Genomic DNA, 21,237 nt, shown 5'->3' with positions numbered 1-21,237 from the left:
CCGCTGCGGCCGCCCCCGGGGGCCATCTTGGGTGTGGCGGAGCGGGTTTATGAGGGGGGCAGAGCTGTGAGCGGGGGCACGGGGTGGGTTTGGCACCGTGGTGGTTTGGTTTTGTCAAAAAGCGTGGTTTAAAGCTGCGCGGGACAGCTGGGGAAGGGGCGATTTGTCACCCTCAAGGTGGAGGGGTAGTGGCTGGGGAGTGCTGAGGGGAGGGAGGCACCTTCATCCTGAGGGCGAAGTCCAGGTCGCGCTCCTGCCCTGTCCCTGGGAGGCCGCACTGCGGGTGCTCGGGGCACCAGGAGCCGTGTGGGGCTCAGCATGGTGGGTGTTGGTCCGCCTGTCTGTGCTGGGCAAGGTGACAGCCACCCCCTCATGGCCGCGGCGGGCGGGCCTGGGCCCACCTGTGTGCTGGGTATTGACCTGGGCACGACGTCGGTGAAGGCAGCCCTGGTGACAGGAACAGAGCGAGGGCTGGCGCTGGCACAGAGCTGCTCCAGGGAGACGCTGGCACACAGCGATAGCCTGGAAGCCGGACCGCAGGTAAGGGCTGGCAGGGAGCGCTGAGGGAAATTGCAGGACACCGGCCCTGCCTTGTAGTGGCTGGGTTTGGTACGTTGTGCAGGCTCCAGTGGCTTTCGTGGATTGTTTTTGTGCTTAGATTGGCAGCATGTGTCTGGACATCAAAAAGCAGAATTAAAACACCCCCTGCTCACTGTTCAAGGAAGTCAAGCAGAGCTGCTTGATTTAAGAAAGATGCAGGTTTTGAAAAGTTGCCTAAGACACTCTAAAACTATTCTCTCATGAGCCACCACCTTATCTTTGACACTCCCAGTCAGCAAACAGCAACCACTTGCCAACTGGAAGGGTATTTTATTTTGCACTTAAGTGTGAGGTGGAATCAAAACTGGAAACTCCCTGTGGAAATAACCAGGAACGTGTACTCCTGTTAAAGATCTTTGCATCCATTGTGTTGGTTATTAAAAAAAAAAAAAGGATGAATCAGAATCATTAAAAATATGCATAATTTCTGATACCAAGGATACCAAACAGGCCAGCCCTCCTCCTGCCAATTTATGCAGCCAAAAGTACCTATGCACAAAGTTCATGTTTATTTGTAGACTCTATTTGAATAGTTTTGTAATCTTCATACTGGTCTGTCACAAAGTAATCTGAACCTTTGGAAGTGTGAAAGCTTCTCCTGGGGAGCAGTTGTGTCAGTTTGCTGGGTGGTTGTAGGAACAGAATATCCAGAAATGGAATATCAGTATCATCAAACTCAACAGTGAGTTGGTAGGGAGGAGCTTTAGGGAGATGTAGGGGAGCCTGCACGCCTGTCAGAACACATGGATAGTTCTCTTTGTGAGGAAAATGAAGAGCAATAGATAAGGTGGACTTGTAGTCAATGCTATTGGACTTTTTAAAAGTTATGGTTGAGTGTGGTAATTTAGGAAATTATTAATTAATTAATTAAAGAATTATTTTGCCTTAAGTTTAAGAGACTTGACTTGCTAGCATTGATTTTTAGTTTTTGTGTGTTTGTGGGTTTTTCTGCAATTTTTCTTTTCTTTTTGCAGTTTAGTAGTGAATATTACTCTAATAAATGCTATTGAATTAAATGAATTCCGTCCTTCACTTCTGACTAGAGCAGCCTTGTTTAATAAATACACTGAGTGAATCCTAATGGCTTCATGCACAGGATAATGCTTTGTGATTGCAGGGAATGGAGCAGGATGTCCAGAAAATCATAAGAGCATTGAATGAATGCCTTGCTGCTCTGCCTCAGCAGCAGCTTCAGCGAGTCACCCACATTGGTATTTCTGGACAAATGCATGGGGTTGTGTTTTGGAAAAGTGATAAAGGTAACATTAATTCTTAAACATCCCTGTTCAAAGTATTATGATGCAGAAAATTGAATTGTAAGTGAAGTGATTCTGTGATTAAACTGCTGTGTTGCTTTGGTCTTCTCTAAAACAGAATTAATAGAAGATCTCTTATGAGAATTTTGCTTTTTTTACTGAAATTTTGGCTACTTACTATAGTTAATGATAAAGGATTTAGCTTGATGGGATCCCTGCAGAGTCAGCACAATTGTTAGCATGAAGGAGGAGTAGCATATTTGTGGCTTGTTAATTGTTTCTCCATCACATGCTATCTGCTGCCATTTGAAAGAACTTCTGCATCATGTGAACAACTTGCAGGGGGATTTTATTCACCTCATCAAACCCTTACCTAGATGCTGTCCAGCATCTCAACAACTTTCTGGGTTTTTTCCCCCCCCAAAATCCCAAGGCTTCTTTTTTCCTAGCAAGTCGTAGCCTGTCGCGTTGCATTCATTTTGTTGCCTATGCTCCTGTTAGTAGGAGCTGAGAAAGGACTGTGGTCATGATTGTGGATGCTCAGCTGCTTGCCAAGACCTCAGAAACAAAATCAGCTGCAGTGAGGTAGTCACATGGGGCTTTGTTGTGCAAATACCCAGATAATCCTTGTGACAGTGAGGATATTTGAAGAATCCAGGGCTTGGATTGCCAGCCCTGTGAGATAGGGATGGATTATCTTCTTGGCTGATGCCTTACAGACCTACTGAAGTCTAAGGCTTCCAGAGTGTGATTCCATGTCTTCTTTCTCTTAAACCTGTAGTGTGGTCATCTGGACAATTATACAAGTCTTACTATAACAGGACTTATGCAGATTAAGTAAAGATTTATTGTAAACCACAGAGTAGATTTCCCAAAAGTGCTGGTCACTGCCTGTCAGAAGTTGTCAGGGTCTTAACTGCTTTACATACTAAAAATGATTAGAAAGAAAGAAATCCAAAGGGTGATGCACTGAAGGAGCTGTTGCTGCTTTCCAGCTGTCCCAGGAGGTGCATAACAAAGCCTTGTGTATTCATAGGCACAGATTCTTATGTCATATTGGTAAATATTTTATGTCCTAAAGCCACATGCCACTTTAGTTTCATTTCTGTAAAGTGAAAGAGGGTGTTTGCTCTCATTTGCTTTGAGTGGACTAAGTGAATCCAGAGCCTTGGGGACACAAATAAAAAATTTAATGGCATCCTTTAGGGTTAGATTTATGATTAATAATATTTCTTAGAATCCATTTAAAACTAGAAAAGCAGACCAATCGGAAAATCAGTTCAAACAGATCTGGTAGAACAGGGAATTGAGGGAACAAGAAAAAGTATGTGTTTTGTTTTGCATCTTTCTTGTGGGAGCTCCCAGCCTTCAGGGCTGCTCTCCTACTGTGTGAATGTGACTTCCAACCCCTGTATCCAGCCTAAGAATTATGTTTTTTTAGCCACATTTGTGCAAGTCAGGCAGCTGAGTCTCTTCTCTTGAAACTCTGCTCCCTTGGCTAAAACCCAAGACTTTGCCTCAGTTCCAGAGTGAGTGGCCTGTCCCATCCCTGCCCTATGTCCAGGGATGGCCTGGGAGGGGTCAGAGCTGTGCCATGGAATGTGCTGCCAAACAGTGCTTGAGCCCAGCCTCTCCTCTGCAATGAAAGAATGTGAAGATTTCCTCAAAGGTGTGGTGTTCTCTGCTCAAAAAGAGCATGCTGGACTGGCAAACTGAATTAAACCCTGTCCTACCTTTGGTGAAACTTTTTTGTGTAGTACATGAGGGTTTTACTCTTTAGTACTTTGTAGTCCATTGCTTAATACTCACAGATCCAGGTCTCTTGTTACTTTGGCTCCAAAGGTGATGCAGCTCTGTGCTCTCCATCCTGGGCAGTTCATTACTGATGCAGCATTCTCCAGGTGGTGATGTGGCACATCCCAGCTGAGGTGAGAGCTGCCATGTCAGCTCCTAACCTCCCATAGCAGACCGTGGTTGGGGTTTTTTGTGGCTTACCTGTTGTTTGTGTCTTTAATAGCTCTCTTCAAGAGAAGGAAGGCTTTGGATACCATTCTCTGTCTTACCAAAGGATGATTTGTGTTATGACATTATCTAGGGCTGAAAACTAAGAGTGGTTTGATTACAATCTCTACTGGCTCCTTTTCTGGTATATTTAACAAATTATCAAGTGTGTTCAGAAATGAGGAATGCCAGGCAGGCTATGCTGCAGGGAGTCACTGGATTTCTTGGATTCTATTCTGTTTCCAGGTTGCAAGTGGTCAGAGAGTGGCACAGGCCCTGCCTTTGAGCCAGACAAGGTCAGCCACCTGGTCACTTGGCAGGATGGCCGCTGCAGCCCCACCTTCCTCTCTTCTCTTCCTCTGCCACAGTCACACGTGAGCCTGGCTACAGGATTTGGATGTGCCACAGTCTACTGGTATTTAAAGAACAGGTACATTGCTTCTCAAAAGGCTGTTTCTCCTCTTGAATTTATGTGACAATTAGTATTCCTGTAGCATGTTAGTGCTGCTACAGGCTGAGGGGCTGTGCTTCTCTGTAATCATAATCTTAATTAAGTAGTCAAAGAATATTTAAAATGGCAGTATTTAATATAAACTATATGCAATTAAGCATGCAAGAGTCCCTGACCTTATAAAAATACTACAGATCTCTAATAAAAAGAAAAGCTTTTGACCATATAGGAACAGAAGTGTTAAAGTATCATAGAATAATTCTAGTCCATCATACTGCTCAGAGTAGCTCTGCTAATGCAGTTTGAACATTGTCACTTTGCCTTGTGCTGCTTTGTGGAAAGTACAGACATGCCTAAAACAGTGACAGGGTTGCTTGGTCTGGTTGCTGCCAGATGCTCAAACAAAAAGTCTGTCTCTAAATTAATTTCAGTTCCTTCCTTCCTCAGACACTGTGACAGATCCTCATGAGATGATACAGGTGCTCTGCTCTGTTGTGGCATGTTTGCCAAGGATAAAGTTTTTCACTTATGACTTGGCATCAGCAAGATTTGCTCTTCAGTTTCATCTTTCTCAAAGAGCCAGTTTCTTCCTCTGCAATGAGTTCAGGTTCAAGAAAAGGGGGAAATTTATTAGATCTTGATTTCTTCCAGTGTGTGTCCAGCAAATATATGGAGCATGGTGTGATCTTACTTCAGAGCTGCATGAGTCATGAGTCCACCTGCTTTGTTTTGCTTCATCATTTGGTATATTTCCATTCATATGATTTGTGGACCCCAGAGCAAGTGGGAATTTAACTATTTCTGAAAAATGCTCCAGAATCAACCAAGTGCCTTTTATTCATGCAAACAATTATTACTTTCCTGATAACTTTTGCAATGCTGTGCTTTTGAACTGAGACAACTCATTCCTTAAAGCTGCTCCCTCTCTATCTTCCATCTGGAGATAAGTATTGCTGCAGCTTGGAAAACAAATTCCATTTGAAAAAACAAACCAAACTAACAAAATGCAGGTTGATTCCTGAGGTGGCTGTTTAACTTTTAAATGGGCCCACATGTGTGAAGTTCCCCATAGCAATGAAAGTTGTCTTGCTCTCACTGTCTTAAAGCAACTTCCTGTTTTTCAAATGTCTTGTTTAAAAGTCCAGATTTTCTGAAGGCTTATGATGCAGCTGGCACTATCCAGGACTACGTGGTTGCCATGTTGTGTGACCTGAAGAAGCCACTCATGTCTGTCCAGAATGCTGCCAGCTGGGGATATTTTAATTGCAGAAACAAGAGCTGGAATACTGACATGTAAGTGCTAAGGCCATTCAGTGGGGTTTGTGCACCGCTTGTGTCAGGCGGTGTGAGCACCTCTTTGGGCCATGAGTGTTGATGTGCTACAGATAAAAAGGGATTGAAAGTTACTCCTAATCAATTGTGGCCTGTACTGAAGAGCTACTGAGAGTTTCCTCTGTTTAAATCTGGTAAAATCTGGCCCAGTATTTTTAAAAATACCTGCAAACAGCAGAGCTGAGAAATGTATCAGTGAGACCAAGCTGTTCTCTCCCTTTCTGTGGTGGGGTGGGGTGGACAAGTGCAGCCACAGTGTTACCTGTGCCATGTTAAACACAGTTACCACTCTCTAGTTCTTTGAGCTGAGCTTCCTAACTGCTGAGACTTACTTGTGGGCATATTTAAGAGCTGTTAAAGTACAGGAAATCTTACGGGGAATCAGTTTATTTATTTACTTATTTATTTTAATGATTTGCTCTTTCAGGGTTGAGTGCTAAGGCCTTATATATTTCAGGGCTTAGGTTAGGCCAGGACTCCAAGGTGAAAGATCTTCTCATCAAGGTATGAAAGAGTGACAGAAACTTGCATTTTGCTGACTGAACTTTTACAAAAGTGGTGGTGGTGCTGTAGCACCTGCAGCTGATTGTGTAAGGAGTTTGTTGGACTTAACTCTTTGTGATTTGGTTGTGAACTACTAATTGCATGACACTTAGCTGCATTTTTTGCTGGGTTTGTGATTGTCCCTTTGCCCTGGACCTGCTTGTCCATATGACCACCAGTATGTTAAACTTACTGAACATGTACTGTATAATCTCAGGTACTCAGATTGCATAGAAAGGAAAACTACTTATTCTTCCAGACTGGTTTACCCAGCCCACTGGACTGGAATGCTGCCCCTGTCCAAGACAAAGCTTTCTAAATAGGTGAAGGCATCCATAAATCCAGCAGCCACAAATATGTGGCCAGATTCATCTGTGACTTCAAAGAGTTTTTTTGTAGTTATGCCCCACATTCCCAAACTGCTTTCCTCCAATAATGTTGTTCTGCTTCCAGATTGAAAAAATCCAGCTTTCCTGTCCACTTGCTTCCAGAGGTGGGAGACCCTGGCAGCATTGCAGGCAGGACAACCTGTGCATGGCATGGAATACCCAAAGGAGCAAAAGTGGGAATTGCTCTGGGAGATTTCCAGTGCTCTGTTTATTCCTGTCTGACTGAGAGGACTGATGCAGGTATGGTCATTTTGGTACCTGATTCGTTTTTCTCATTGTCCTCCTTCAGGGTAGCTTAGTAAAATACTGATTATTTTCTTTTTTCTTTTTATGGTGTGTTTTAGTTCTTAATGTCAGCACCTCTGCTCAGCTGACCATCTCAATGCCCCTGGGTTTCCAGCCTCCAGAGGCACCAGATCCTTCCTCAGCTGTCACTTATTTTCCCTACTTCAATGGTGACTACTTGGCAGTGGCAGCATCACTTAATGGAGGGAATGTGCTTGCAACATTTGTGGGCATGGTGGCACAGTGGACACAAGAGCTGGGTAAGTCATTTCATGGAGAAGCTTAAGCTGAAGCTTAAAACTGAGGTTGGTCATCAAGGTACAAGGAAGCTGAGGCAGAGAAACAAGCCTAGAGCTGTTCCATCATGCCATAAAGGGAACAGGGATGTAATTCCTGGGTCATGCTTCCCAGATCTCTGGAATTTCCCGCTGAAGCTTTTGAACATGTTGGGACAGTCATGCTTGGACTCCACATTCATGTTCCCTTTAGGCCTTCTTTTGTTTCAAGGACAGAATTATTTTGTGCAAGTTGATTTTCAAAAGGCAAGGTTGGCAGATTTGAGGACAACAGCCTCTAATTTTGTGTGACTGCAGTCCAAAGGAGTCCTTTTGGTGCATATTTTGCAGCACTCTAATGGTTTTTAAGACTCAAACTCATGGAATATCTTTTAAGTGCTTTAAGCATGGCGTTTGCAGGTTTTTGGGTAATCTCTTGGGTTTTGCACTACAGAAATAAGCTCTGAAATTGTTCTTTCAGTAAGTACTCGAGGTGAATGTTACATTCACATGGAGTCCAGCCACTGAAGCTGAAACCTGCTGTTAGTCCCTTTAAAGATGTTGTTTTGTGGAACTTAGCACAGTATAGACAATGAGCAGTAGCTGTTTTTGTCAGGAAAGGCAGTTGCTGTAATCAGAAACTGTTTCTAATACTGCACGTTCTGGATACAACTGGATGGGAGGACTGTGGTTCCTAATCTTGGACACACAATTACCTTAGGGGCATGGAAAAAGATACTCAGTATTTTGCTGAACTAGGTGCATCAGTGTCCATTTAAGTGTCCGCATGTGAGTTACACCAGACCCCTTCAGATTGCTAACAAGGTATTTCCCATCTGCAGGACTTGAGGTTCAGGAATCTGCCATCTACCCAAGGATAATCCAAGCAGCCTTGGCCCAAAAGCACAGCAAACTCTCAGTCCACCCAACCATATTTGGAGAGAGACACCTTCCTGAGCAGCTGGCATCAGTGACCAGCATTGGTGCCTCTGAGCTGTCCCTGGGCCATGTCACCAGAGCCCTGTGCCGTGGCATCGTGGAGAACCTCTGCTCCATGTTACCTGTGCAGCACCTGGAGGACACGGGAGTGAGGAGGATCCTGGGCAGTGGGAGCGCCCTTGCCAGGAATGAGGTGCTGAAGCAGGAAGTGGAAAGGATTTTTCCATTCCCTGTGGTTTACGGGAAGGATGTGGATGCTGCTGTGGGGGCAGCTATGGTGATGTTCCATAGTAAATAAAGTCATTATTTGGAGTGGCCTGAGATGCAGCTTCTGGTTTTTTCCTGACTGTACAGTGGTTTTTTTTCACTTTATTCCACATGCACTCTCACTCATTACAGTGGAACAAAACCCCTGCATCTAATGTCTGCTTCTCCTGGGTCTGCACATTTTGTTGCTCTGTCATTCCCATTTGTGAAATGAGAAGTAATTATCACATTAAATTTATCTGAGTGACTGGGAAAGATCCATTAACTTTCTGCATAAAAAGACACTTCTTGCAAGGCTCATTTTCCTGGTAGGAAATGTGTTGGAAAGGACTGGGAGAGATGAGCTGCTATCTGTAATTTAGTCTGATGCTTGTGTGTACTCCCTTAAAATTTCCAAGTTTTATCCCCTGTGTTATTCTCTTAGAATTTCTTTCTTCTCCTAGTCGTTATTTTATTGTTAAAACATTTGTACTTTTCTGTGTACATGTATGTTTCTTTTGCTCAAATGACATTGGGAGGCAAGTAAGATGTTTCCTGTTATCTGGATACAGTTTAATTCCTAGGAAGCACTGGAATGTTTCCACTGGAATATGGACATGGATTCATCCCTTGCTCATTAGCAACATCAGGACTGACATTTTTATGGTGAGAAAGCTGTGCTGAGTTCTGAGACCTTAATTACAAAGATGGCATTTCCCTTCCATGCCATGTTTAGTGAACTGTTGGCATATTACAGAGAAAATGTGGACTAAAGGTGTTGTAAAAAGTCTGAATTTGTTATATGTTGTTTTCCCTCTTGCATTATTATAAATATATTTTTAACAGCAGATCTGCTTTCATTTTTATTGAATAACAGGAAGGAGCTGATGATGCTGTTGCATCAAAAGCCTTTGCAGCATCTTGGATGCTGCTGAGGACGTGCCCATTGGTAATCTATATTTATGCATTAATAAACAGCCTTGTTACTCTTGAGTACCACAGATCTAAGGAGTATAATTAGGCAAATACATAATTCTTTTTTACATCCATGGATAGATGGCAAGACTAGAGACCCAGCCACCTTTTGCAAAACAAAAGACAGATAATTTCATTGAATAATTTCATATTCTGCTCAAAACCTCAGGAAGCTTGGGGGTTGCTCCCAGCCTAACAGCCTCTGGAAAAGCTGTTTCTCTAGACTAGCTTTTGTCAGAAAGGTCTTATGTAAATTATGTATTTAACAACATATGACACAGCTCTGAATTTCTGAGGGTGTTAGATCCATCCTGGATTAGATAAGTTGGGGTTTTTTCCTCATGACATTAATATTTAGAGGCTGTTACATACATACATGTATATATATATATAAAATTTAAATAAAACATAGGAGGAACGTGGAACAATAAAAAGGCTTTAGGACTTCTTGGTTCTTCCTCAACTCTGTTCTGAATCAGCTTATCTTTAAAATATTTCTCTTTAAATCAGCCACTCAAGAAAGGTGCCCAAGAAAGGTGACTGTGGCATATTTTACAGAGTTTTGTAAATTGAATTGAAACCGTGACCCCCAGAAACAATTGCTGTCTGGTGGTTCAGGTGCTTTTTTTTTTTTTTTTTTTTTTTTTTTTTTTTTTTTTTTTCACATTTTTTGTTTTTTTTTTTTTTTTTTTTTTTTTTGGGTTTGGTGTTTTTTTTTTTTTTTTTTTTTTTTTTTTTTTTTTTTTTTTGCAAACTTGAGTGTATTTACTCAAGAGGAAATCTGGAGAAGAATATCCATTACTAAATGCAATTAAAGGGGAGAGAAAAACAACAGCAACTTACTGCAATTCTTGTAAAGAGCTTTGCTAAACCTCTGGGAATAGAAGCCGCTGATGCTTCTGGTTCCAGAATTGTTCTTAATTATCTTATTGCTCTATTCTCTGTTTTTTCCAGTGAGCTTCCCTTGGTTCTAAAAATCATCACAATTTTCAGACAAATGAAGTGGAGAAGCAAACTCTGAGGGCTTTTCAGTCCAGGCACCTTGGAAGAGGAATATCTGGCACCAAATTCCTGTGGATCAGCGGGTGTTTACTGAGACTGGACTGTTTTTTGGAAGACAGGATTTTGGTCAATATTTGTAAGTTCTGCATGTATATATGAACAGCATGGTTATTAGTTGTTTTTAAACTCTCTTTATTATTTATTCTAAGTTGTGATGTGGCAAAGCATTCTATCCAAAATATTTCCTTTTTTATTTTTGTGGTGTTGTATCAAAGTTCTAGGTACGTGGGTTTCAGGGAGTTCAAATATGTTGGGCATTTTTTAAACTAGGTAATGCTTATTGGTTTTTTTAATAATCCTTTGACAGATTTGTGAAGGTTATTTCCCTTGGAAATTCATACTTGTGAGGAAAAGCAGCTCTGTCTTCATTATCAAATGTATTACCAGCAGGGTTTAGAAAGGAAAACACATATAATGTAGGTTTGAGCAATTGCCTGGGAGACAGGATTGAGCCCATTCTTCACATTTTAATATTATATTTATTCTATGGAAGATAAGTGGTTGTGTGTTCTGTAGCCACTCACTGATGTTTTTGGCTCAATCCACATGAGTTTAAATAAAACAAAAAGTTAAAATTACACATGACTGTATTCCCACTGTGTTTTTTCCTATATTTTATAGAACTGTTTGTGTTCCTTTTTCACTGAAGTAATAGTTCTACTGTAATTTTAGTACCTTGTTCCAAATGGAACAAGAATTTTTATTTCTTTTTAATAGGACAATTAAGTTAATAAGATATTATGTTATTCTTTCAGAGTGATTCTAAGGAGACAAAGAACTTGAAAGGTGAGCAAGTTAAATTGCAATCATTAGTATTTGATCTGTGCTATGCTGGTTTGCTTCCAGTAACCCTAAACGTGCAAGTTTGCAAATTGATGTTTTCTTTACATGTATATTGTACAAAATTATAGAAAAGGAATGCAAATGATAAAATTTTCTTTCCTGTCCTGCTTTCACAAAAAAATATGTGACCATTGATATAAATATGAAGTATTCCCATAGAACTGAAAATCCAGCTTTAATGTAGGTTTGCACACAACCCTCAGAATGTTTCTCTTGTGAAGAGAAACAACCTTGAAGCAGGTTCATGATGTTGTGTTCACACTGAATGTACACAGAAGATTACTGACCACTCTAATGTGGCTTATAAGTTGAGGCTTTTTAAACATTTAGTGATATTCCTGTGCTGCACAAACCTGTAAGATTTTCAAGCAATGTAGGGTTTCAGACTGTGTCTCTAAGCCAGCTGTGCAGCAGTTCAGATATGATGTGTTTCTGTCTGCACTGCTGGAGTTCCAGGATATTTTGCATTCAGTAGCATGAAGGCACCATTTGTCTGATTAAAACAGGTTGATAAGAAACCAAACCAAAAAAGGCAGCCTGTTCTACCTTCAGTAGAGTGTGTTGTTTGTGAGAGTAGGGAGATCCTGGCACAGGCTGCCCAGAGAAACTGTGGCTGCCCCATCCCTGGAAGTGTCCAAGGCCAGGTTGGACAGGGCTTGGAGAAACATGGGATAGTGGAAGATGTCTCTCCCCAGGGCAGAGGGGTGGAATGAGATGAGCTTTAAGGTCTCTTCCCACAAAAACCATTCTCTGATTCTGTATTTGTTGCTTGTGTCAGGTTCTGTGTGGTTGTGAATCAGACAAGATCAGCTGTGTGGTTGTTACAGCACATCTTACCTGTGGTAACCTTTCCCTCTCTGTTTCCATGTGTCATGTCTGAGTTGACACTCATCTCTTGAGTATCACACACTCCAATTTCCATCAGGCACTGCCATAACTCTGGCAAAGCCCTTAAGGGATAACTTTCCTGGGTGCAGGAAGCCCTCTGTGCTCAGCATCCCGGAGATCAGGTTATGGCACAAGCAGGGCTTCTTTCACATCCCTGATAGAATCATGAGAATGGTTTGTGGCACAAACCAGTCAGAAAGTAGAGAAGAAAAGCAGAGTTTGTTGGGGTTTGAGATTGTTCTGGCTTTACCAATGACTGGAGGAGGATGAGGCACTGGCTTTAAGCAGAAATAGCTGAGGCTCAGCTCTGCCGTGAGGTGGACAGGAAGCTCTGGGATGTTCTGGTTTGCTTTCTCCATTCTGGAATGGGTAAGGGCAGTGGGGACAGGAACAAATGGAATAGAGGTAGTGACCTACTAAACTGTTCTGGCTGTGGGCACAGTGAATATGTGTCCCTCTGCCTCATTTCTGGGATGAGAGCAACCAATCCACTCCCTGCTGTTTCTGGAAAACATTCCTAAGCAAAGGGGGACTCATGGCCCCCTAAAGTGCTGACTTGAGGTATCTGTGTCCTTCCTCACAGACTGCTGGCTCATCATGTCCTCCATTCTTGGGAAGATGAAGAAGTTTGGCAGTTTTGACATGGAGGAATCTGAAGTGACAGATGAACACACAGAAGGGGAGGACTCTGTCCAGGAAGCCCCTGACAACCCCCAGGGCCCACTCAGCACCAAGGTGCAGCCACCCAAAAGCAACATCTTTGCAAGACGGGGCCGCTTCGTGATGGGAGACAGTGACAAGGACATGGCTCCCATGGACTCCTTCTACCAGATGGATCACCTGATGGCACCTTCTGTCATCAAATTCCATGTGAATATGGAGAGGGGCAAATTTCACAAGTAAGTTTGCCTTGTGAGATTTGGTTGTAATGAATAGTTTGAGGACTGCAGACTGTGTTTCTTGGAGCAGCATTTGTTCTCTCCACCTGAGCATGACCCTCTTTTCAGTCTCACCATTTTCTATGCCAAATTAAGGAGTGTTGCAACAGAAAGTGACAGTAACTGTTGTCTCTTGGCATCTCTAAAAATTCAGTCCCTGGATGTTATGCCCAAAATTAGCAGTAGGCCTTAATTCACTTGCTTGAGGCTGCTCAGTGAATGGACATGGCTCAGAGTGAGAACGAGTGATTGCCTGGCTCCAGGCCTGCAGTTACACCTCCATACTTCAATGCCTCTTTTAAGTCTTGTTCTCAGCTTTTCAGCAACAGAATCATAATTTCATCAGGAGAGTTGCATGCAGACTTTGTTCTTTTACTCTTTGCAGATATATCTATTCTAATCTGCAGTGTTTACTACTTCTCTCAAGCAAATGAAAAACAATATTCTGGTAGTTGATAAAAAGCCTGCTAAATATCTGACTTTAGGTAACTGACATTTCCCCTTGTTAGGCTCCTATCTACAGATTCCATCACAGGCTGCTCAGAAAAAGCTTTCAAATTTTATGACCGCAGAAGGATCTTTGATGCTGTAGCCCAAGGCAACACAAAGGACCTCAGTGACCTGCTACTCTACCTTAATAGAACCTTCAAGCATCTCACAGATGAGGAGTTCAAAGGTACCCTTTAGTGTCACATACCTTGATTTGCCCTCTTCTTCTTCCAGCAGTGCTCCTGAGATGAAAACAAAAAAAGATAATTATGTTCCATGTCTGCAGGAGGTCCTTTGATAACCCTATTGACTGGGCAACCCATTGATTGTAAGGTTGCAGGAGCTGAAATTTTCTGTGAAACACTAAATGAGGTTTCTTGTCTTTTGAGAAGAACCTCATTAATTCCTGTTTGCCTGGGTATAGATGGTAGGTTTATAATCACTTTTATGTACCTGTAATCTTTTGTGTTACAGAGCCTGAAACTGGGAAAACCTGTTTGCTGAAAGCCATGCTGAATCTACACGATGGGAAAAATGATACCATTCCCTTGCTGCTGGATATTGCAAGGAAAACTGGAACTCTGAAAGAGTTTGTTAATGCAGAATATACTGACAACTACTACAAGGGTAAGAGAAACAATTGCTGCAGTGAATACTCAGGGTGCTCAGACTGAAATGGGGTCAGGCAGGGCTGTCAAAGTCTTCTGCATGAGGCCTTATGCACCCCAAAGTTCCAGTGTGTGATTAAAAATGTGTGCATTTGTGCTGGGGCTGTGTCCTGTTAGGGCAATATTCTGCCATTTTTGATACATAATGATATAATGGTTTGCATTTGCTGCTTGCCTGGTCTTTTCCCTGTTCAGTTCTAGAGCTCTTTAGCCTGCAGAGCTCTCAGTTCCACCATCTTACATGGAGCTGAGGGATTTGCAGTGCTGAAAGCTCCCAGTCTGTACTAAATGCTGAAGGTTTCTGTCTGATGAGTGTCTCTGTAGGCCAGACTGCTCTTCACATCGCCATTGAGAGGAGGAACATGTACCTGGTGAAGCTCCTGGTCCAGAATGGAGCAGATGTTCATGCCAGAGCCTGTGGGGAGTTCTTCAGGAAAATCAAAGGGAAATCTGGCTTTTATTTTGGTAGGAGTGAGCACAGTATGGGCTTTATTGATTGAGTTGTCCCAGCAGTATCTCAAGTGCAAGCTGTTAAATAATCCTGTTTATGTGGCACTGGAGGCTCAGAAGTACCAGATGGGCTGTTCCACCTTTAGGCCAAATATTTCCTCCCAAAGACTGATCTTATAAAGAAATACAATTGGTAGCTGATGGTGTTCAGTGTGAGCTTGCTGTCAGCTTTCCTTTGTTCTCTAAGCACTGTATCCTTTGTAACCTTCTGCTCCTGTCCTGTCAGGGTTTAAGCAGCTGTGTTTCTGTGATGCAGTTAAACCAAAGAAAACCTATTCTAACAGCTATCACAAGAATTGGTGCTGTTCTAGATAGAGAAACTCACATTTTTTCATGGTGAAAGATGAAAACAATGTGATATTTCTGTTTATGAACCTCTAGTACTGGGCTTTCTGACCACTCCTTCCCATTACTTGCCATAGGGGAGCTGCCTTTGTCCCTGGCTGCCTGCACCAACCAGCTCTGCATTGTGAAATTCCTCCTGGAGAATCCCTACCAGGCAGCCAACATCACTGCTGAGGACTCCATGGGCAACATGGTCCTGCACACACTGGTGGAGATTGCAGATAACACCAAGGATAACACCAAGTTTGTAACCAAGATGTATAATAACATATTGATCCTTGGTGCCAAGATCAATCCCATCCTCAAGCTGGAAGAACTCACCAACAAGAAAGGGCTGACTCCTTTAACTCTGGCAGCCAAAACAGGGAAGATAGGGGTAGGTGAACAAAGGTGTTTGACTGTCCCATTGCTATATCACAGTATAGAGAGAATGTGTAAAACATTTATGCAGAATGGAGTTTAGAACTTTGTTATTGGGGCCTTTTAGTTAAGAGGAACTGATGCTGCAGTTTAACTGCACAGTCCTTAAAGGCTGCAAAGTGTGAGTGTGTGTCTGTGCCCAGCTGGTGTTATTCACACACCACTGGTATGCAGGCAGCCCCAGAGGAAACAGAAAGTGGGTCTCTCTCTGATATCATCTGAAACCCTTGTACTTCAGACTGGCTGATGTAATTCATTTTCTGGCAGTCCCCATTCAAAGTGACTCTGCTCAGAGATGTGTAACATCTCTGCTTTTCTCTTGCAGTTTTGAAGCAGATATGCCAGAGGTATTTATATTTCTCATCTCCTAGCACACAGTGACGAAATTAACTGTGTGTATTTCAGACTGTGATCTCTGCAGTGCTCCAGTGGTTTGGCTTCAGCTCTGTTGAACTAGGGAGAAATTACCCTTCCTGTGTTGTGGAGAGGCTGAGGAATGAGAAGTCCATTAGCACTGAAATGTTGGTTGTATTGTTCTTTTGCAATTAGATTTTCGCTTACATCCTCAGACGAGAGATCAAAGACCCCGAGTGCAGACACTTGTCCAGGAAGTTCACTGAATGGGCCTATGGACCTGTCCACTCCTCTCTTTATGACTTGTCCTGTATAGACACCTGTGAGAAAAATTCAGTGCTTGAGATTCTTGCCTACAGCAGTGAGACACCAGTGAGTACTGCACCTCCTTGGCTGGGCGAGAGCCTCATGTTCCACACAGAGCATCTCTTCCCTCAATTCCATGAAACAGCAACCTCCCACCCTGAGCCTAAGGGAACTAGAGGGATCATTTGCTGAAAACTTATATAATATGGGTTTTTTCAAAGTCCAGTATATACTGGTCCTAGCAAAATTCTCCTCTTTCTCCTGCTCAGAACCGTCACGAGATGCTGCTGGTGGAGCCTCTTAACAGGCTGCTGCAAGACAAGTGGGACCGGTTTGTCAAGCACTTATTTTACTTCAACTTCTTTGTCTACACCATGCACATCATCATCCTCACTGCAGCTGCTTACTACAGACCTGTACAGAAGAATGAAAAGGTACATTACTGCTGTCATATGTGAGGGAACCACCCATTGCACAATATCCCAGATGTGTCTCCCATTTGAATGCGTGCTCTTAACATCCAAGTTTTCCCCTTTCCTGAAGGCAGGAGGGAGATTTTGACCCTCCTTGCTTCCCAGTCTTGCCCCCTTGCTGCAGCACATTCAGAAACTTAACCACTCCCTGTTCCCCCAGAAATGGAGTTGCTTCCAGCTGCTGGCAAGGCTAGGCCTTTGCTATCTCCAGTTCTGCTGAACGTATCTATTTTCCCATCTTCTGCAGCCTCCCTTCACCTTTGGTTACAGCACTGGGGAATATTTTCGAGTAACTGGAGAGATCCTGAGTGTACTGGGAGGCCTCTACTTTTTTTTCAGAGGGGTAAGATATTTGAAAGTTTTCCTTTTGCTGTTTGGGTAGGTGTAGGAGAGAATCAAACAAGCTTTTCCTATTCATTAGCATTGGCTGCTTAGATAATCCGTGTTTTAGCCAAGAGGTACAGATCATTTTCCTTGACCTGGTGTCACTGGAGGGATCCTCCTTAGATCTTGCACCAGTGTTGGTTTTGAGGTCTTGATGGGTACCAGCTCCCTGGGGACAGTGCTTAGTTAATTATTTCACAGGGGATACTTAATATTTCCTTGATGCAAACCTGGTCTTTGTTCCCTTTTCAGATCCAGTATTTCGTGCAGAGGCGCCCATCCCTCAAGACACTGATAGTTGATGGCTACAGTGAGGTTCTTTTGTAAGCTCCAGTACCTTTGATTGCATCTCAGCCTGGAACAGATGAGTGTGTGGGATCTGTAGTTTTTGCTGAAGCCACCTGAAATAGGTGCTTTGCTATAATTCCCTGGGTCTTTACAACAGAGTTACCAGTGGATATCATTGAACAAATGGGTCTGGAGCGGTGACCTCCTGTGGAGGTAAAGCAAATTAAGTGTCTGAGTGTTCAGTGTGTCATGCAGCAGAGTTAGGAATAGATCTCCAAGTTGGATTTATGCACTGGATATGCAGAAATCCTCCCATTGCCAAGGGAGCTTTGCCTCTCCAAGGCCCTTTCTCTTCCCAACTGGACAATCCCTTGTTCTGCTGTCCACTCCATGGGGCTGCTCTGTTCCCAGCACCTGTGGCCAGCTCAGCCCTCTGCATTCACACCACACTTGTCTTCCAGCTTTGTCCACTCCCTGCTCCTCCTGAGCTCTGTGGTGCTGTACTTCTGTGGCCAGGAGCTGTATGTGGCTTCCATGGTGTTCTCCTTGGCCCTGGGCTGGGCCAACATGCTCTACTACACCCGTGGCTTCCAGCAGATGGGAATTTACTCCGTCATGATTGCCAAGGTCAGTGCAGGGGGCAGGTGAGGAAGCAGCAGAGGCTCAGAGCAGGACACTGCTGCCAACAGCCCCATTTCCAGGGCACACCTGGCCATGTCTACCTCTCATTGACTCTGCTAGACTTTGTTATTATTTTCTGGGTGAAGTGATAAAATTTAAGTGATGTAGAAAAACCTCCTGCTCCTCATCCATGTGTTTTATAGCAGTCTTGTTAGGATGATGATGATGATTATTTTTATTACCTGCTATGCTTCAAAATAACTACAATTGGGTAAACATGGATGCAAGGAGACTGAGTTTATTACCTCAGCTGGATAAACAACAGTTTAATGCATGAACAGCAAATGCCCTCTTGAGCTAAAGCAGTATTTTGTACCAGTTTTTGTTTCAGTTTACATTCAAGTTTTAAAATCTTTTCATCTCTATTTCCATGTTACAGATGATCCTTAGAGATTTATGTCGCTTCATGTTTGTCTATCTTGTATTCCTCTTGGGATTTTCTACAGGTAATATTCTACTTGGAGTTACTTTTCTTTTTACCTTAAAGAATCTCAGAAAATTTTATTTTTCAAGTTGCTTAGACTTTTTGTTCCCAACTAAAAACTTTTGTTCCCAACTAAAAACTAACAACCTAATTACAAAAAGAAATCTCTTCAGAATAATAAAACTAACAACCTAATTACAAAAAGAAATCTCTACAATTATTTGTAGTAATTTCATACAGCTTTTCATCCCTGGGTTGCAAAGCTGAATAGAAAACCAGTCACTCTGTTCTATGTGGAGAGAACTGAGACAGCACCTGCTAAGAGGGTGTCAGTTCTGGGGAATATTTTATAGGGCAATTTCCCTGGGGTCAATGTACCGTGTAGGAGACGTGTTGCCTTTCTGCTCATTTTCATTGCTTGCAATGAAGTTACGATCTCAAATTGTGTTTCCATCCTGTGAATGTGATTCTTCTTTTGCCACAGCTGTGGTGACTTTAATTGAAGATGACAATGAGGGGCAGGACATAAATATCTCTGACCATGCCCGGTGCTGCCACGTGAAACGAGGCCGCACCTCCTACAACAGCCTCTACTACACCTGCCTGGAGCTCTTCAAGTTCACCATTGGCATGGGGGACCTGGAGTTCACAGAGAACTACAGGTTCAAGTCTGTGTTTGTCATCCTTCTGGTTCTCTATGTCATCCTCACCTATATCCTCCTGCTCAACATGCTCATTGCACTGATGGGGGAGACTGTCAACAAAATTGCACAGGAGAGCAAGAGCATCTGGAAACTCCAGGTACGTTGGTTCTGTGAGGCTGCTGTCCAAAAAAAAGTGTGGAGAATCCTCAGAGAGTTCAGAGAGAATCTTTAGGAGCTGACATGTGTCTAAATAACAGGTCACTGCTTCTTTCTGATTCATCTGAACAGCTCCTAAAAAAAAGTATTAGTTCCTTTTCCATGTATATTTGATGTTTTGCCTAAGCAGATGTTCCCAATGTTCCAGAGATATTCAGAATTTAGGAAAAGGAGTATTTTTGTAGTTGGACACAATTATTTAGGCTTTGTATGATGGAAAATCCTGATCAGACTGTGAAGAGAGGGATTATGCAAGGGGAAAAACTAATTTTTACCAGAATCAGTTTTTGTTTGAGGTAAGAAAGGGAACTTCATAGTTTTATTCACAGGGCAGTAATTCAGCATTTTTAGTGACATATTAACACTGGGTGATGTTGCAGAGTTACAGTGTCTGCTCTAAGGTGTTGACAATGATAAAAACCTCAAGGTTTTTAAAATACAGACAGAATTCAGGCTTTGTTTGACTTTGACCAGCAGCCTCTCAGTGCTGTGCTCTGCTTTCTCTTACCTGGCAGAGAGCCATCACAATCCTGGACATTGAGAACAGCTACTTGAACTGTCTGAGGCGCTCGTTCCGGTCTGGGAAGCAAGTCCTGGTGGGGATCACACCTGATGGCCAAGATGATTACAGATGGTGCTTCAGGTACCTGTTTGTTTGTGTATCAAGCCAACAATCTTCTGTAGACAAACAACTTCAAGGTATCTGGTGGTGGGAAGCAGAACTTTCCCCCTGGAGCACTCTGAAGAATAGAGCACGAATCATGTCTACAATGGTCAGTTTAATCTGGTTTTTGGGTCAGATCTGAGGCTAGAGAGATGACAGTTTGTGGTATAAACTGATCCTGGAGTTGTCTGCTGATCCTTAGAATAGATATTGGGTTTGTTGTTGTTTCCCCAGGGTTGATGAAGTGAACTGGTCCACGTGGAACACTAACCTGGGCATAATCAATGAAGACCCTGGGTACTCTGGGGACCTCAGACGAAATCCCAGTTTCTCTATTAGGCCTGGCAGAGGTGAGGCTTTCAGGGACCTAAGTCCTGGTATGGGCTGCACCCTGCTGATAGCAGCAGCGTGGATTAACTGATAGAGGGCAGTCAGTGCTCTGCACTTACTGATAATGCAGTGACTGAGTTGATGTCATTTTCAGCCAGCACAAAATGCAGAGGATGAAATGGGCTCATTACTCACAGTTTCACTCTCTGGAGTGAAAACCAAGGAGCTACTTTGGAGACCCCAAGCCCTAGAATTTGGGAGCTCAGCATCCAGCACCAAAGCATTTAACTGTGCAGTCAGTGCTTGCCAGCTGAAATATGGAAAACTTGTGGAACAGGATGGGGAAGAAAACCACAAAGTCTTTTCTTCCTGATTCTTTCTTTCATCAGCTTCCTATTCAAACCACTTGTATATTTTCTTCTGTTTCTGTGGAGGGGGAAAAACAATTAACCATTTCTTTCCTTTTTAGTTTCAGGGAAGCACTGGAAAACATTGGTTCCACTTTTAAAAGATGGAGAGAAGAGGAGAGAAGAGACTCAGAAGCTGCCAGAAGAAGTCAAATTAAAACCTGTTTTGGAACCTTATTTTGAGCCAGAAGGTTCTGAGGCGTTGAAAGAGTCAATTCCGAAGTCAGTCTAATTCTGGTTGCTGGTCCTCACAAGCAGGACAATAGAGCATTTCATTTACAAGAGCAGGGACTTTTGGAAAAAGGTCAGAGGATTTAGGGAATTACCATGTGCAAGGATTTACTAAGTATGCTAAATAAACTACTTGTTGTTTAAGCTCATGTCTTCATGGTTATTTTTAATACAACCTTCTGTCTGCTTTTAGAGTCTCTTGCATTAAAAAATTCTCTTTGTGAGCATGCACAGGCCCTGATTTTGTGGCTTTGCTGCTTCAAAAACCAACCAACCAAATTATTATGACATTGGAAAAGCACTCATAAAAGAGCAGTAAGAATCACCAAGGCCCAGAGAGATGTTCCTGTGGGGAAAGTTTCTTGGAAAGCAGATAAATA

General features: G+C 42.8%; 2 protein-coding genes across 4 annotated transcripts; both read left to right on the top strand.

The window, feature by feature from the left end:
* Nucleotides 1-2: 2 nt before the first annotated feature.
* On the top strand, nt 3-9,165 carry SHPK (sedoheptulokinase). 2 transcript variants are annotated; one of them, XM_017731007.1, is made up of 8 exons: nt 3-540; nt 1,718-1,859; nt 4,104-4,287; nt 5,449-5,601; nt 6,637-6,812; nt 6,917-7,117; nt 7,975-8,264; nt 8,890-9,165. In XM_017731007.1, the coding sequence occupies exons 1-8, from the start codon at nt 319-321 to the stop codon at nt 8,899-8,901; spliced, it is 1,380 nt and encodes a 459-aa protein (XP_017586496.1). In that variant the 5' UTR covers nt 3-318; the 3' UTR covers nt 8,902-9,165. The 2 variants fall into 2 exon arrangements, with proteins under 2 accessions (XP_017586496.1, XP_008629333.2); XM_008631111.2 differs by lacking the exon at nt 8,890-9,165 and having other exon boundaries at nt 7,975-8,392.
* Nucleotides 8,899-21,001, top strand: TRPV1 (transient receptor potential cation channel subfamily V member 1). Of its 2 annotated transcripts, XM_008631110.2 has the most exons (18): nt 8,899-8,983; nt 10,247-10,430; nt 11,110-11,140; nt 12,669-12,984; nt 13,533-13,699; nt 13,987-14,139; nt 14,505-14,645; nt 15,113-15,411; nt 16,005-16,181; nt 16,385-16,549; nt 16,836-16,931; nt 17,225-17,295; nt 17,722-17,887; nt 18,321-18,387; nt 18,850-19,166; nt 19,741-19,868; nt 20,124-20,239; nt 20,689-21,001. In XM_008631110.2, exons 4-18 carry the CDS (start codon nt 12,683-12,685, stop codon nt 20,856-20,858), a joined length of 2,535 nt encoding a protein of 844 aa, XP_008629332.1. In that variant the 5' UTR covers nt 8,899-8,983; nt 10,247-10,430; nt 11,110-11,140; nt 12,669-12,682; the 3' UTR covers nt 20,859-21,001. The 2 variants fall into 2 exon arrangements, with proteins under 2 accessions (XP_008629332.1, XP_017586495.1); XM_017731006.1 differs by lacking the exon at nt 20,124-20,239.
* The last annotated feature ends 236 nt before the right edge of the window (nt 21,002-21,237 follow it).

The sequence above is a fragment of the Corvus brachyrhynchos genome, unplaced genomic scaffold, assembly GCF_000691975.1.
Source record: "Corvus brachyrhynchos isolate BGI_N302 unplaced genomic scaffold, ASM69197v1 scaffold283, whole genome shotgun sequence".
Lineage (NCBI taxonomy): Eukaryota > Metazoa > Chordata > Aves > Passeriformes > Corvidae > Corvus > Corvus brachyrhynchos.
This window is presented reverse-complemented; position numbering and strand designations above follow the sequence as displayed.